The sequence below is a fragment of the Anomalospiza imberbis genome, chromosome 1 (assembly GCF_031753505.1).
Source record: "Anomalospiza imberbis isolate Cuckoo-Finch-1a 21T00152 chromosome 1, ASM3175350v1, whole genome shotgun sequence".
In the NCBI taxonomy this organism is placed as follows: domain Eukaryota; kingdom Metazoa; phylum Chordata; class Aves; order Passeriformes; family Viduidae; genus Anomalospiza; species Anomalospiza imberbis.
The window spans coordinates 13254246-13270802 of record NC_089681.1 but is presented as its reverse complement, the minus strand read 5'-3'; the positions used below and the strand labels follow the sequence as shown (position 1 = coordinate 13270802).

The 16557-nt window shown below is 41.4% G+C and overlaps 1 protein-coding gene across 1 annotated transcript in view; it reads right to left on the bottom strand.

Moving 5' to 3' along the window:
* Positions 1-16557, bottom strand: part of SNTB1 (syntrophin beta 1) — a 122487-nt gene that overhangs the window by 52353 nt on the left and 53577 nt on the right. Inside the window, exon 2 of the mRNA XM_068182204.1 lies at positions 5547-5763. Coding sequence (XP_068038305.1) covers positions 5547-5763 — 217 coding nt within the window. The remainder of the gene's footprint in view (positions 1-5546; positions 5764-16557) is intronic.

Genomic DNA, 16557 nt, shown 5'->3' with positions numbered 1-16557 from the left:
GCTCTTCAAGAGCAGCTGTAACTCATTCTGGCTCTCTGGTAACTCCATGACAGAGCCCTGCCCTCTGTGAGCCCCAACCACAGGTGACTCAGGAAAACCATTCCCCAACAGCAGAGAAAAACCCCAGGCTGCAAAGGTGCACCCCTAAGCCACACTGCTCTTGGAGGAGAATCAGCATCTGCTCTGCACACCAGGGCTTGCTGATACCTGGCAGAACCAAGGTATGGTCCTGTTCACTAAAAAGGAGAGAGGCAGGCTGGAAGCATGAGCCAGACCATGTTTTCACCAATGAGGTATCCAGAACCTTCTCTGCTGCCTAATACTTGCCTCCCTATCCCCTCAGTTCCCCTTAAGTTATATAAGCAGGAACTTGAAGAGGTACAGGAGCTGCTTGGTCTTTCACTCCCTCATCTACTTCAAGATGTTTGTCTTTTTATTGCATTTTTACAATCTTCTGCTTATGCCTTATATTTGTTGTGAGCATTCATGACTCAAGTTTTTTGATGCAAGGACTTGTTTCTTCTGTGTCATATTAAATCTGTTTGAAATCCAGCTTTTTTCTTAAAGAAGCTTCAACTTTTGTTTTCATGTCTTATTGTAACAAAAGTAAATACATGCAAATTCACAAGAATTTGTTTTATAATTAAAGATTTTTAAATGCCATTTTAGAATCACACTGCTATTTCATTCTGCATAAGTTACTTATACACCAACTACAGTTCAAAATGTTAAATCTCACTGACACTATTACTGTGCATTACTGACATTACTGTTATTAAATAATGCAACAAGAAATTATTACTTAAAAATATGTGCAAAAGGAAGCCTGGGGAGCAATGGCTTTGCAATAGATCTTGTTAATACTTCGTTCAGTGAATCAGTATTTCCCAAAGCAAAAAAAAAAAAAAAATCAAACAAACAAACACAAATGCTTCAAAGTAATGAAGCTGCTAGAATCTGTTGCTGCTTTTAGAGTAAATAGGTCTCAGTCTGTCCTGTTCTGCACCTCCTTGATGTATTGGGAAGCTCAGATAATTCCCAGATGCAGCTCACTGTGCAGAGTCCAGAGTGACCAGCTAGTTCCTCTGCCACCTTGTAGTGGGCTGACCCTGAATTCCAGGCACCCATCAAAGTTACTCTATCACTCTTCCCCCCACAATATGGGACAGAAAATATAACAGGTTCCTAAGCTGAGATAAGGACCAGGAGCAATCACTCACCAAATACCATCACAGACAAAGCAGGCTCCAACTTTGGGAAATTAATTGAATTTACTACTTAGAAAATCAGAGCAGGATACTGAGAAGAAAAATAAATCTTAAAAACACCTTCTTCCCCCCTGACCCCCTTCCTTTCCAGGCTCTACCTACTCCCCTCCAGTGGCACAGGGAGACAGGGAATGAGGGTTACACAGTTCATCACAGGTTGTTTCTGCTGCTGCCCAGGGAGAGGAGTCCTTCCCTTGCTCCAGTGTAGGGTTCCTCTCATGCAGTTCTAAATGAACATCTCCAATGTGAGTCCATCCCATGGGCTGCAGATCTCCAGGAGCTGCTCCAGTGTGGCTCCCTTTCCACAGGATGCAGTCCTTCAGGAACAGGCTGCTCCTGCATGGATCCCCTACAAGTCCTGCCACTAAACCTGCTCCAGCATGACTCTTCCGTCCTCAGGTCCCTGTCAGGAACCTGCTTCAGCACAGATTTCCCACACAGTCATAGACTATTTTGGGCATCCACCTGCTCCGGCATGGGCTCATGGGCTCCTCCATGGGCTGCAGGTGGATCTCTGCATCCCTGTGATCCTCCATGGGCTGCAGGTGAATCTCTGCATCTCTGTGATCCTCCATGGGCTGCAGGGCACAGCTGCCTCACCATGGGCTGCAGGGGAATCTCTGCTACAGCACCTGGAGCACCTCCTGCCCCTCCTTCCTCACTGACCTGGGTGTCTGCAGGGCTGTTTCTCTCACACATTCTTACTCCAATCTTATCTGGCCACAATTACACCTGCAAAGTAACTTTCTTATTTTCCTTTTTAAATACATTATCACAGAGGTGTTACTACGATTCCTGATTGGCTCAGCTTTGACCAGCAGTGGGCCCACCTTGGAGCTGTCTGGCATTGGCACTGTAGGACATGGAGGAAGTTTCTGACAGCTTCTCACAGAAGCCACCTCTGTAGCTCCCCTGCTACCAGAACCTGGCCATGCAAACCCAACAGATGCAACCTACCTACAGAACGTACCTGCTCAATTTTATCTTCTGATTGTAATTCTTAGTCCAATCCTGAAATGGACAGTGATAGGGAAAGTTCATTTCTGGGAATCTATCTCAGTCCATTTTTCCTAGCTTCCAAACCAAAGCAAACCTTTCCCATCAGAGGGCTAAATCCTCCCAGTGAGTAACTCAATCATTAAGACTGGACCCTGCTAAGTTCCCTGTGAGGATCACACTGCTCTGGACTCCTGACACTGGAAGAACATGACATGTGCACACCAAGTGCTGACAGGATCAGGCCCACACCTCCTGGGTTTGGCTGAAAGACATGTAAGCAGAATTTTAGGGTGACTTCAAAAGCAGATGAGAAACCTTTTCTGTCCACATAGCTTTGTCTCATTTCTCCAGGGAATGTCGTGTCTCCTGTGTTGTGTATAGAAGTACCTTTGTATTATGTCCCAAGATTTTAAAAGCACCAACAGAAAAAAATTCACCTGAGAGACCTTTTTTTCCTTCTGTTTCTTAATACCATCACCAGAAATTGATGAAAAGCTTTCTACACTGCAGCAAGGTTTTCTGCTTATTGGCATTGCTAGCCATGGTAATTTCCACATGTTCCTTCATTGGGAGGGGATGCTCCTCCGTAAGGCCTGACATTAACCTTTACTGCTGCCACCAAAAAGGTCACTTATCAGTGAAAACACAGCAAACAACTGATTTAAGTAGCAATTATTTTAACCAGTTTCTTCCAGCCTAAAATATAACAAGCCCTGCACCGAGGGAAGAATGGCATAGATGCTCTGCATCTTTTCTCCTGTTGGCATGCTTTTATTATTAAAAAAAATCCTACACAGTAATTTTGGTATTGGTTTGTATTAAGAATCTTCTCCTTGGTATCTTACAGCTTTTTTTTATCAGGTAACAGAAAAGATCTCCTACAGAATGAACCTACAGGCAGATCAGGTGAAGGAGACATCTGAGAACTGCTGGCTATAAAAGCATCAGACATCACTTCTGCTTCAAAATAACAAGTTCACCAAACCATCTGAGAGTAGACACAGACTTGAGAATCTCTGAACTGGGGTCAGTCTTCCATGAGAAGAAAAAAGTCCTATGCAGGGCTACCAGCTCTACTGGGAAAAACAATACTCCTCCATGCCTATTAAATCCACATTTCACTGCAGCTTTCTAAGAACTGGAGATAATTCAGTGCCAACAATCAAGTATTTCCTTTTGGGTCCCTTAACATAGGTATCTTCTCATGTTGGACAACAAATCAGTTCATCCTGATCCCAGAAGGCTGCTGACATTACCCCCAGCCCACACTGAAGAAATCACTGCACTGGAAAACACACACTTTCCATGCCCACACTTGCTCTTAAATGAAAATTAGCTCAGTTATAGTCCAAATGAGCCCTTTAATGGCCAACATATGCTTTGGCATCCTGCCAGCAGAGCTCTCTTAAAACCATCCAGCAAAGTGACACCATCAGTTACAAAATCCATGTGTGTCAGGTCACTGGGTTATGAAACAGAAGTGTTGTAAGCATGTAAGGACATGGCTTAGGCTCTGCTGTGAGTGAAGACAAAATTATTGTTCTGGAATTGGATTACTATCTTGGAAGGCATTCCAGTAGGAAAGGGTCACTGCATTGTAATAGCATTAATACTGGGAAATATGAGTTTCAGTGTTCAGAATTGTTAAAAATCACTGAAACCAGTAGAGATGGTAATCCATGGGGTGCTACGACGACACAGCAGCTAGCACAATGGTGAGGTACTGCATGCTTGGATGGAGAAATCCATCTTAGACTGCACTGTGCTGGACTACAGTAAAATCAGAAGTCACTCTTTCCACAGGAAATGACAGCAACACAACATGAAAACCATGATAACAAGCAATATGACTCTCCCACACACTACTTCCTAGTAACACTGAAGAAAACACACATATGTAGCATACTTCAAAAAAGTCAGCTCCATTGTAGAGTTATCATGTGTCCCTCTGAGTCAGTCCTGGCTCTCAAACCAACTGAGGGCCAGGAGACTGACAGAAGGTGAAAACTACAATCAAATCAAAAAAGAAAGGGGAAAAATATGAGAAAATAAAGTCAATGCAGGTAAAATATCATTACATTGTACTGATTCAAAAAATGCGACTGGTATGAGTATTTTTAAAATACGCACCATGGCAGAGAGAAAGACAAACTCCCAGACAAGCAATACAGCTGTCAAACCTTAAACTGTGCAGACATACATGGAAAAAAAGTGGCCAATAACAATAAACATCTTGATCTAAACTGAGAAGCACTGCTAGGGTTATTTTTGGTTTACAATTGCACTTCTGTAGTAGTCAGTTACACTGACTATGGTGACAACCACTACATGAGATGAAGAGCCAAGGCAAAGTAAAGCCATACTAAACAATAAAGCATGGAGGGGGAAAATTAAAAGGTCAGACAAATATAAAAAGGAAAGATGGAAAACCATACAGATACTAATAAAATTTCTGAATTGCAGTGCAAGAGATTACAGAGAAACCCATCCTTCCCACTTCTTCTCTCCCTATTTCTCCTTATCCTTTTCTGCAAATGAAAATGTAACTTTTGTTTATGCCTATATGTAAATGCTGAGAATCAAAGGCATTACACCCAGCTTCTGCAGAAAAATGAAAAGGCCATTATTTGGATGGAGAATTAGTCTGTATCACTGACTTGACTGCTCCCGTTTTTATTAGCAGCTGTTAGAGAAGGGATCAGGGAGTGTGCTGGTGCAGTGCAGCTGTTCCACATATGTTATAAATAAGGGCTGGTAAAACCTCATCCTATTTTTAACGTTAAGAAAAAAAAACAAGTCACAAAAATTCCCCATTAATGCCTCGTAAGTGGAACTTTTCTCCTCTTCTCGACTTTAATGTCCAGAACTGAATACTCAAAACAGACCATTCTTAAAACAATATTCATTTAAAAAAGGAAAGAAAATGCAATTTAGTGGAATCAGATTTAGCCAGCCTGGAGGATGTAACTAATTAGTGTGTACAGTGTCTTTTCCTTCAAAAGCAGACACTTAATCAGGATGAAAACAACCCCCTGAATTTTTATTTCCAACAAAAGTGCTGGATTACTGCATCAAAGTTCCTCTAGCATAAGCAAAAGCTGAGCCACACCTCATGTGGCTCAGACAGCACCACCCACCCTTCCCAAAGCAGTGCTAGCTCCCCTTGCTGGGTCGCTGCATGCAGCCAGAGCCCCGCTCCTGGTCACCAACCCCAACCCCAACAACAGCAACCATTCAACGTGAAAGTGAAATCCCAACCCCAGGCAAATGCCCATTCACCTGTTTTCAGGGTCTGACACTGTCATGTTACGTGTCACGTAGCACATCTTGAGGGGAATTGTCTTCCTGTCCCTGTGGATGGAGAGCGAAAGCTGCGACATTGGCTCAGCAGAGGCGCAGCCCAGGCGCGGAGATTCGGGGGGAGGCGTCTCCCACCCGATCTCTGACACGGGGGAGCCTTTCTTCACATAGGGGGTCGCTTCTCTCATGTATTTCACTATGGAAGAGAGAAAAAGAGATGGAAAACAATAAATAAATTAATATTCTGGAGTTGCATGCCCATGTGAGGTCTCTGAACTGGTGTTAACCCTCGATGCTGTCCATCAATTCTGCTCACCAAGCAGCCCAGCATGAGAAGCTGTGCAAATACAGAAGATGAAGATGTGTCTGCTGCCAGTGTCAGTATGGTGCTATGGAACAGGCAAAGTAAGAATATACAGCCATACAGAGTAGGGCGAGGAGAGCCATCCCACCTTTCTGTGACAGTGGGTAAGCAGCCATGTAACAATTGCTTCACACAGAAGCCATGAGCTGTCTGAAGTACAGGGATGTTTAAAGAAACACATTCAACAAAGTGACTGTGAACCTATTATTCCCCTATGTAAAGTGTTCCAGCAATACTTCCAGTGATTCCAACTCACATCTTGCTTCTAGTTCACATTTGTCAGTGTCTTACCACTAATCTCAACAACTATTGCTGCTTGTTGGGAAGCAATTTTGCCTAATCTATTTGTACACACACACACACACACACACACACACATATATATATATATATATATATATATATATATATATATGGAGCAAACAAAAATAAGTCACTTCTTAGCCTTCTCTTGGGGAAATAAAATTGAGTTTGAGCCTTTTGTGAGAGTGAAGGTGTCAGATTAGATCTCAGCCTTTTCTGGGCTTTTTTCCAGAATGGATAAGAAAAATGAATGTAGGATTCTGAAATTATCTTACTATATTAAACTATCTTACTGTATTATACCTCTTTTACATGTATGCTTCATATTCCCCTCTTTATGCAGGCAAATACTGCAACATTTTTCTCGTTTTTTTATTATTTTGGTAGTTTAAGCTCACTTTTGCTTTTGCTATTGATGTGCTTGGCAAATCTGCCAGTCACAGCCTCCTTCCCCTTCACAAACCTGATGGAGTTCAGACAAGACAAGACATCCCATTTAAATGTCCTGGTTAAGCCAATATTCTCCCAGCACACAGCTGTGGTTGCATCACTGGCTGCTGCCACTTGATTGTACCCACAACTCAAACAGCAGTGACATGACCTGAAAGGGGCCAAGCATTGTGAACTTGCTTGGGGAAGTTATTAAAATGTTGTGAGAGAATATTTCAAGGAAATGGTGCAGATCATCGTGTCAGCTCAGCTGAAGAAGCTGGGAATGACTGAATAACAAAAAGGTGGGTAAATTACAAAAGGACATTGTGGTGAGGGATGTAAAATTAGGGAAAGCCAACTGAAGTTTTTGAGTTCAGAATGAAAGCAAGAGAAGTATTCAGAAGAGTGGAGAAGAACAGCAGTGTTCCTATTGAAACGACAGATCAGGTGATTAGCTTCAGCAGCACTATTTTCAAGGCACTTCATAAAAATTCTACCGAGAGAGAAACTAGTACAAATCTAGAGTCCAGCTCTGTGAACACCTATTGCTACTTTTTCTCTAAAACACCTTAGTGCCCATCTCGTCATTGTTCATGTTATCCTTTTTTTTTTAATTTATTAACTTCAATCACAAGGACTTCTGTGTTTATGTATGTTATGGGATATTCCTTTTTGGGAAGGACCATTTGTGATTTATCAGAAAGGCTGTCCACTCAACACTGATGTTTTTATTTCCTTGTCTGATACTATTCTGAGTATTTTCTTTAATTAATTTGTTCCCTTCTCAGGAAAGAGTTGGCACAGAATTCCACCAGGCTTCCAGAAACTATTTCTGGCAAAAAGAGTTGAGACTGATTTTTTTTAACTTTTTTAGATATTTATCTAAAGCCCATTATCTAAAAACCTGTGTCACCTAACTCCCCAAAGCAGCTCATCCTTGGGTACTCTGAAAATTACATGATTTGCAAAGGTGCTGAAATTAAGCAGTTGTTGCCAGTGTCGTAGAGATACTGCTTTCAGCAGCTGCCATCTCAGTCTGGATGTAGTCATAGCCTCAGGGAAGCCAAGAACAGAGCAGATACAGATGTGGTGAATCTATTCCTGCTAACACTGAACAAACATGACCTTGTCATTAATTTCCATGGGCGGAACAGCTGAAGCTGTGAAAATCACGTTCAACTTCAAACAAAAATTTGTTCCCTTTAAAATTAGAGTTTAATGATTGCTCTGTTGATAAAAGCAATCCAGCCAGGTTTTGAACACTGGTACAGTGACATGCCAGCAAATGTCATTCCAAATAAAGGTCCAGATCTCAATAGTGTAGCTATTTCATCTGTGCTATTTTTGTCCTTTTCCAGTTGCAGTTATATCCATTCAACCCTAGCATATTTTAATTAAGAGAAGGAGAGAGGGGCAGGAAGAGGAAGGAAGCTGAAGTAAAAACTTTGGCTGGAAACCTAAGCAGGAACACAAAATGTGAATTTAATTCCCCAGAGACAGGACAGAAGAAAAGCGGCAGCCTTTCCATGTGTCAAAAGCCAAGTTTCCATGCGATGTACCGGAGAATTCACGGCAGACAGCTGCAGTATTTCACAAAATCCCATGAAAAAGGAAGAAGGAGTAGGGGGAGAGCAGAAACACAATCCTCTTTCCAGAACCTGAGTCTCAAACACAGCAAAAGCCAAGAAAACTACCTTGAGGACGTACATCCTATGAAAATTCCTTCCAACTCTGGACTCACAGACATCTAGTTTCTACTACATCTCAACAGAAGATGGTTGCTTGGCCCCAGGGATATGAATAAAGAGCTATTAAGGCACTGATAAACTGCTAACACCATCTTCATAGGAAATTCCACAGTAGAATGAAAAAATAAAGTAAATATATGCTTTCTGGAAAAAAAAAAGAAAAAAAAAATTTTCTAGCTTCTACTAATAACATCCCACTTCCTACTAAACACAAGCACAGGTCTCTGGATTCATGGCTGAATTCTGCTGGGTTTTACAGCCCAGACTTTATGGCTGTTGCATATTCAGGTGTGTTTCATATTTTAAAAGCCCCCAAATGGATACATATAAAAGCACAAATATAATATGGGAGTGGAACAGGTGGCAGAATTTGATCAATTTATATAATTTTTGTTATTATTTAAACTTCAGAGCCACTGCTTTCCATTTACTTCACCAACATCTGTAATTACATGTCCATAACCAAAGCCCAGTTTATGAATTTAGCTGAAATCAGGCACACATTGTTCAGATGACTCATAAGTTTTATCAGCAATTATTTCCTATTTGCCTCTAAATTCTGGGTGCAAATACTGCAGAACATTCTGTTTTATAACAATGCACCAGCAACCCTACTACATACATAGCAATTTAGGATGACCCTACACTTTTACATTCTGCAGCCTGTTCACTAACCCGTTCTTAATCAACACAGCAGAAAACAAGTTGATACCAGTATCTATTATAGGCATATTCCTATTCTACACTGCACTATCTGAGAATCATGGATACAGCAAAGTTAAACTGCAGTTATACAATTCACTTCCATCATCAAGTTTTAAAACCAGAAAAAAGATGATACAGTCTATTGGACATTAAAGTAATAATGTGGATAATACTGTGTTTTCAGAGCATTACACTCAAGAGCTGGATTTTCTTTTCGATACAGTGGCACAAATTCAAGTACTGACTGAAAAAGAGAGTATCAAAAACACTGGGTTTATATATTGCCAATGAAACTATCTAATGAATTAAAACCTCAAAACATTTAATAAAAATAAATAAAGCATGCCAGTGTATAATAATTTTGAATTATGAATAACTATTTTATAGGCATGTATACACATATATATCTTCGGAGTATATACATATGTATAACATATATACAAATATTAAATATAAATTATTATAAAAATGCTACAATCTTTAAGACCACCAGAACACTGCAAACACAGAAAACAACATGCAGGGACTCAGAAAAAAAAATCTAATAGTTTCATTATTTTAACTCAATTTACTTATAAACTGTAAGTTTTGTCAGGAGTTCTCTAAACTCATTTGTTTGATGCTATAGCTCAACTTCAGAGATCCTTATATTGAGTACTAATTAATGATCCATACCCTTTTGCTGCACCACTAATAAGAAATTGTGGTCAAGCGATTAAAATTCCAATCTCTGGAATACCCCTCCCCACAAAGAGAAGAGGAAGGGAAGTGGCAATCAAAAGAATTAATCCACTGATACACATTGAAATAGTTTGGATTTATTTTTTGATCTGCAAGACAGGCAATGTAGCTTCCAAAAAAGCACTTCATTTAGTTGTGCTTCTGCCAAGTCCCAAGACTCCACAATTAATGCTTTGTTACTGTTCACAGATGACTTTTTTGGGGGGAAGAAGCAGGCTTTTAATGAGAGAAATACTACAGACCAACTTGGTCAGGTTCTTGGCCAGACGCCTTTCTGAGGAACTGGGACTCTTCTGACACATTCAAACTGTTTCCTAGGAGGGAAGACAAAGACCACTGAGGGGAAGCCAGCAAGCCGGAGGAAAGGTCTTTTGTTACTACAGGAATGAGGACAGGATGTGTAGGTTCACAACACGAAAGTAAAAGGAACAACATACCCGAATCTGATTGAAGACACTTGATCAAGGAATTCCCCTTTGCAGGAGAAAAGCACAGAGTGTCCTCTACCATAATACCAGAATTTGCCTGCTAGGCTTTATGTGAGAGATCAAATTTCCTCTAAACTCAAGCCAAGTGCATGCCTTACAGTGAAGCACTGTATAAAAATGAGATGAGCTGCTGGTGCCATCATCAAAACTAAGACCCAAAGAAAAGAATTTATGAATCAGACCATCTATGAAGATGTGTCACATGATCCTTTCAGCAGCTTTAATGTGGGCATAAACCAAAAAACAGCCAACAATCCTGCTTGTCAGTGTTTCCACTACATTTCCTACAGAAACATCTGTTACTACGCTCGGACAAGTATTATCCATTAACATCATCTGCTTTCCCCCATGCTGAAATGGATTTGAAATAGTAAACCTCTTGATCTGCCAAAAGCATCAGATCTCCACCTCTGGAAGAAGACAGAAATTAGTTAAAATAAAGACCTTGTAAGAATAAAAATCCCCTTTATCCTTTGGTCATTTCTCACACTGTAGTGAGACTATGCTCAGCTTCCCATTTTCTGCTTTTTTAAAAATAATTCCACTAAGTTCAGTGAATTGTCTATTCATCTCTTAAAGAGAAGCTTGGATTTAAATCATAAGGGGCCTTTTTAAATCCTTTTCAATATATATTGCAGTTATTATACTTTTTATGTGGAATACAAGAAGGAATATTTCAAAAGAATAACTTCAGAAAGATCCAGAAGACAAACACATCTTTAAGATAAAGTTTACCTGAAAGAAGCACCTTAGCAACTGGCCCCAAAATGTAGCTAGTAAGCAATCAGGCTTCAAGTTTGAGTTTTCAGTAGGATACAAATGGGCTGGATTAAAAAGATCAACAACTGCATTTTGAAAATATAAAGAATACTTCACAGTGTCCTTTTAAATTTGCAGCTGCTTTTATAGGAAAGGTGAAGCTATGTTAAGGAGGGCTATAAGCACCATCACACACTTGCACTCAACAAATGAAGGCGGGTACCTTGCAATAAGCAATTTTATGTAGTTAAGAGTATTTTTTTGTCAACAAGGCAAGAGATTTGCAGTCCTGGCCCCATCAAACAGGAGAAAATGGGACTAAATAGGCTCTTCTCAGGAAGCCATGAGAGGGTGCAGTTTGTGAAACCTCATGGTTTTGATAACTTCAATAGGTCACAGTGATTAGCCACACTGTGTTATCTACATTAGGCTTCAAAAAGCATAACTCGCCACCAAAAATGTCTTAGAAGTTAAGAAATGGCAGGGGAAAACCCAGCACAGGTCTTGGCTGGAGCAGTGGGCAGTGTCCCTGTGGATACTTCCTCCTTCCCATCTGCACCAGGGGCCTCCACTCTGATTTCAGCACTTGTGAATCTTACACATATAATGGAGATTACGTTCCCAGGCCATCCCATGCTTCTGTATAACACCAAAAATTCTTCTGTTATTGATCCTCAGTTTCTTTTCCTGAGACTTTGCCTGGGATGTGGGCTGATTCAGCCACTGATTCCCTAGGCCTGATGTCTCCCTTGAGCAAACACTTCTTGAAGAGTTTCTGAGTTTCCTCAGCATAAATGTTTTCTAGGGAGGGAAGGCTTTATATGTCTTCCTATCTTCTGCAGTATATCAATTCTGTCAACTGTAAAGCCTCTAAAAATTAATTAATTTTCATTCCTACACAAAGCCATGGTTTTGTACTGCACATAGAGCAGCATGAGCAGAGCACACGACTCAGGCCCCACCAGGCTGTAGGAGAGAGCCTGAAAGCTTCACATCCAGTGAGCACTCCCCACCCACTTCTCTCTGAGGTCACTTGGAGCTGGTCACGGCTAACCATCTCCCTTCAGCTCCTTTTTAGCTGCATTTCCATGGTCTAATAATAAAGTTCATGTTTAAAGTTAACAGCACACATGCTCGAGGAAGCAGGACAAATTTCAGTGCTGGGGTGAGATTTTCTGTATTTCTGTTCAAAACAGATTAACAGAAACTAATTATACACAAACTTGTGTCACACAGAATCATAATGGAACTGGAGGCTGAATATGTGACATCAGCACTTAAGCTGATAAAGTGATCAAAAGCAGTCACAGGTTGTCAAGGTTGTCACTAACCTGGTACACAAAATTTTCAAACTGGTAAAGTAATAATAATAATAAACTAAAGGCAGACTGTTTTCCTTGGGTGTTTATCAATACTTCCCATTATAATGTCCATTACTTATACCTACTACACTGAATGTGCTACAGTTTCCTTCAAGTAATTTAGTTTATTTTAAATTTCAAATTTTCTGTTTCAGTCAATTGGATGTATTCGGTTCAGAGTTTTGATATGTCACTAACAATAATTGCATGAATTCTAGAGTCAATGTCCCATAAGCTATTAATCTATCTTTCAAAAACTTTACGTACTGCAGCAAAATAAATGCATATACATGTCTTCATAATCTGAAAAACAAATTTTAGCTTGTAAATCCCAGAAGTACAATGTTTGGTTAAAAAGAAGATGCTTATAGCTTGATCTAGGAGACAATGATGCTATCTTGAAGAGCTTGTACTCCAAAGAAACAGGACTCAGTGAAGAACAGGGAGCAGCTACATTGCACAAGTGTCTGTTATCAAATAAACTACAAATTGAAAAAACTACTGCCAAAACCTGAAGACTGTAGCTATCTAACCTACCACATTTTTAAGTAAAATGTGACACAGCTCATTTGCTACATTGTTATGTGACACTGAACTCTGCAATTAGAACTATGCAGATCTTTCATAATGGAAGTGGAAAACATCTGAAACTGGCAATTTGGAAGCTGAACATGGAAATTAGCAGTCACATTTTGAGAATAAGCATTGTGGGACCTGTGAGTCACTGACTGTAACCAAACTGGAGCTTCTGCTTGTCCCCAAAGCTGAATGTGTCCTAAGTTTAACAAAAAAAAAAAAATAGTCAAGTGGAGTAAATGGAGTAGGTAACCCTACTCAAAAGTACAACAGAAAAATGCAACTTCATGTATAGCAGAGAAATGGCGTAAAATACATTTCTTCAATGGAACTGAAGCATTCAGATTTCTAAGGGCCTTCTCCTACCCCAAACTGACACTATATTTTAAAATCTTTTACCTAAATGTCAGGAATAAGTTGATTCAGAATTTCTTGTCTGCTGCTCATGCTTGTTTCCCTGCCTCTGTCAGTATTTATAGATCCCTCTCCCATCACCCACACACTCAGATGGAATTCAAGGTGTCTGGCATTGCCAGCATGCTATAATTTTTCTATTTACATGAGTAATCTCAAGTGTCAGAACAAATATTTCAGCCGCTAGTGATTATGTGAAAAATACATAAGGGTATTGCAGTTTTAGAGGATGTTGTTATTTCAGCAGGCACACAAATCATTAAGTAGTACAGGGTAGACTGAAAATGGCACTCACTGAGAGGGAAATTATTATGCTGTATATGATTGTACCTCTTTTACAGATGGCTTGTTGCAGCAGATAGGCCTGCTAGGCCCCTCTGGAGATTAGCTACCTAAGGGCAGAGAAAATGCATAGTCATGCTGACTAGCAAAAGAACCCCTTTTCCCGCGCCTCAGACCCTCTGTTATCTTCCTGTAAGACAATAGGTCAATTTGTACCCTGACCCACACCATTGGACCATTTCTCAAAACCCCTGTACCCTATAAAAACCCCTCAGTTTCCCTAGCTCGTTGGAAGAAAGCTGTCCCTGAACCCTTCACGGAAGATGAAATAAAGATCCTCCGGTGGAACCTCACACAGCGCTCCCCGTCTCTCTCTCCCTGCGTCTGCCCGAGGCACCCCAGCAAGCCTAAGAGCTGAAATCACTTCTAAAAGAGCTGAACACTGCTTAAGAGCTGCATATCACTACAACAGCTTGCTGGGGCTAGCCTGTGCCTGGGAGCTCTGCCAAAGGTGCTTGGGCAGGAGGGTGTGCAGATACCCTTCTCACCCTAGAACACCAAGGCAGCCGGACCAACTGAGCCTAGCCGGGACCAAAAACAATAATCTGGCCGCCCAACCGGGAAGATAAAACCCACCAGAGCAGCCTTCTTCGCGAAGAGTAACTGCCTTGGGTCCGGCCAGAATCCTTCTGAAGATAACTTCTCCGTTATAGAAGAAATTTTCTGCAGAAGGTGTCTGAATGACCCTCTTTGTCCAGCCCTGAGGAATCAGACAGTGGCAGACCACCCTCCAGCAGCTTCCGACCCACATTCGGCTGAGGAGTAAGTATATTACAGCCCTTTTTCGCGCGCTTTTTCATTTGGGTCTCTTTTTCTTTTTCTTTTGTTTTTTTTTCTCTTTTTACTGCTGGGAGGGGAAAGGGAATAATAATATTATGGGATCAAAAAATAGTAAATTAAAACAACCCCAGAACGAGAGAGACGTATATTTAAAACTCTTAGAAATTCTTTCCCTTAATAATTCTTCTTTCTCTAACCCTAAACTTTTGAAACCTAACTTAAAAAAGTTTATAAAATGGATAATTTCACAGTTTCCTGATACTAATACACACTCCATAACCTTGGATTCTTTTTGGGACTCTGTGGGCATACAAATATATACTTCCCAAATTAATGGGGATTTCTCTGTTACACGATTCTTACCTATTTTTCACAAAATTACCAAAGCGGTAGAAAAAAGAAATAGGACGGGTTCTGCGGCAGAAGCAGTTCCAGCCTTATCTCTCCCACCAGCTTGTTCCCTTTCAAGTGCTAATACCTTATCTACAAACCCGGACTCCAGGGAGGGCGGGCCCCAACTCACCCCTGCCGCTTCTGCTCCGCTCCTGCCCTGCCCCCCCGGGATTACCGCGGCCCCGCCCACCCAGCCCGCGCGGTCCCCCTCCTCCCCCTCCCCCGCGCGGTCCCCGCCCACCCAGCCCGCGCGTCCCCCGCCTTCCCCCTCCCTCGCGCGGCTACCAAACCCTTCCTGTGTGCCTGCTAAGCCTCCGGAGGTCTCTTGTCTCAAGTGTGGTCAACACCCCGCACCCACGATATCTCCGAATGCAACTGTATCTGTTCCTGCTGTTACCCACCCCACCCCCCCGCCGGTCCCTTCGCTCCAGACCCTACAGCCTCAAACCTGCCCCAGCTGTGCTGTCGATAGCCACGCCTTGCAGTCTTCTTCCCAGCACCCCACACCCTTGCAAAATGCCATTCCAAAACGCCAGAAAAAACACTCCTCATCTGAGGATAGTAGTGATAGTGAGTACAGTTCTGACACAGATGATTTGGATCCATGGGCTTCAATTAAGATGGAAGCCACCCGAGCAGGGGATTGGGAGTTGGCACAAAGAATTTCTGCCTTCCCTGTAACTTATTCTAAGGGAAAAAGAGGGGGTTCCTCCACTAAGATTACGTGGGAACCCAATACAAACAAAGAGCTCATTGAACTTCGAAAAGTAGCCAAAGAACATGGCAGAAACTCACATATTTTTAAAAATTTTCTAGAGGCAATCCTTTCAGCACACGTCTTAATACCACATGATGTTAAAAATATTGCTCATTGCCTCCTATCCCCAGCAGAATACATGTTATGGGAAAGGCATTGGAAAAAACAATTAAAAACATTATCAGACACATATGCAAGAGATCCTAATAGGCAAGATTTCTCAGTTGAACAGCTGGCTGGAGAAGGCAATTTGCAGAAACCTTCAGAGCAAGCTAAAACTTTGTCTGAGGCAGTAATACAAGACCTGGCTATCGCAGCAAAAACCTCCCTACTTCTCACCCCAGATGACTCTATCCCTACCCAACACTTCTCTAATATTAAACAAGGAATAGATGAAAGCTTTATTAAATTTGTGGACAGAATTAAAGATGCTCTGGATAAACAAATAGAGAGCACAGAGGCAAGAAAAGAACTGTTATGCAAACTTGCCATGAGCAATGCTAATGAGCAATGTAAAAACATTCTGAGAGCCTTACCTTTGGACACAGAACCTACCATAGAACAAATGGTGGAAAGTTGTACCCGACACCTTTCCACTGAAAATACAGTAGCACAAGCAGTTGCTAAGGGCATTGCAGAAGGAGTTTCTGGTGCATTTGCAGTAGTGACTTCCAAAGACCAGACCCGCTGCTTCCACTGTGGTAACTTTGGACATTTTATCAAAGACTGTCCAGAAAGGTCACCTATCCCAATTCCCCGTAATACCTACCAGAAACACCAAAACCGGCCACGCTTTCAGCAGCGTTCGGGAAACTACCAGCGGAGCG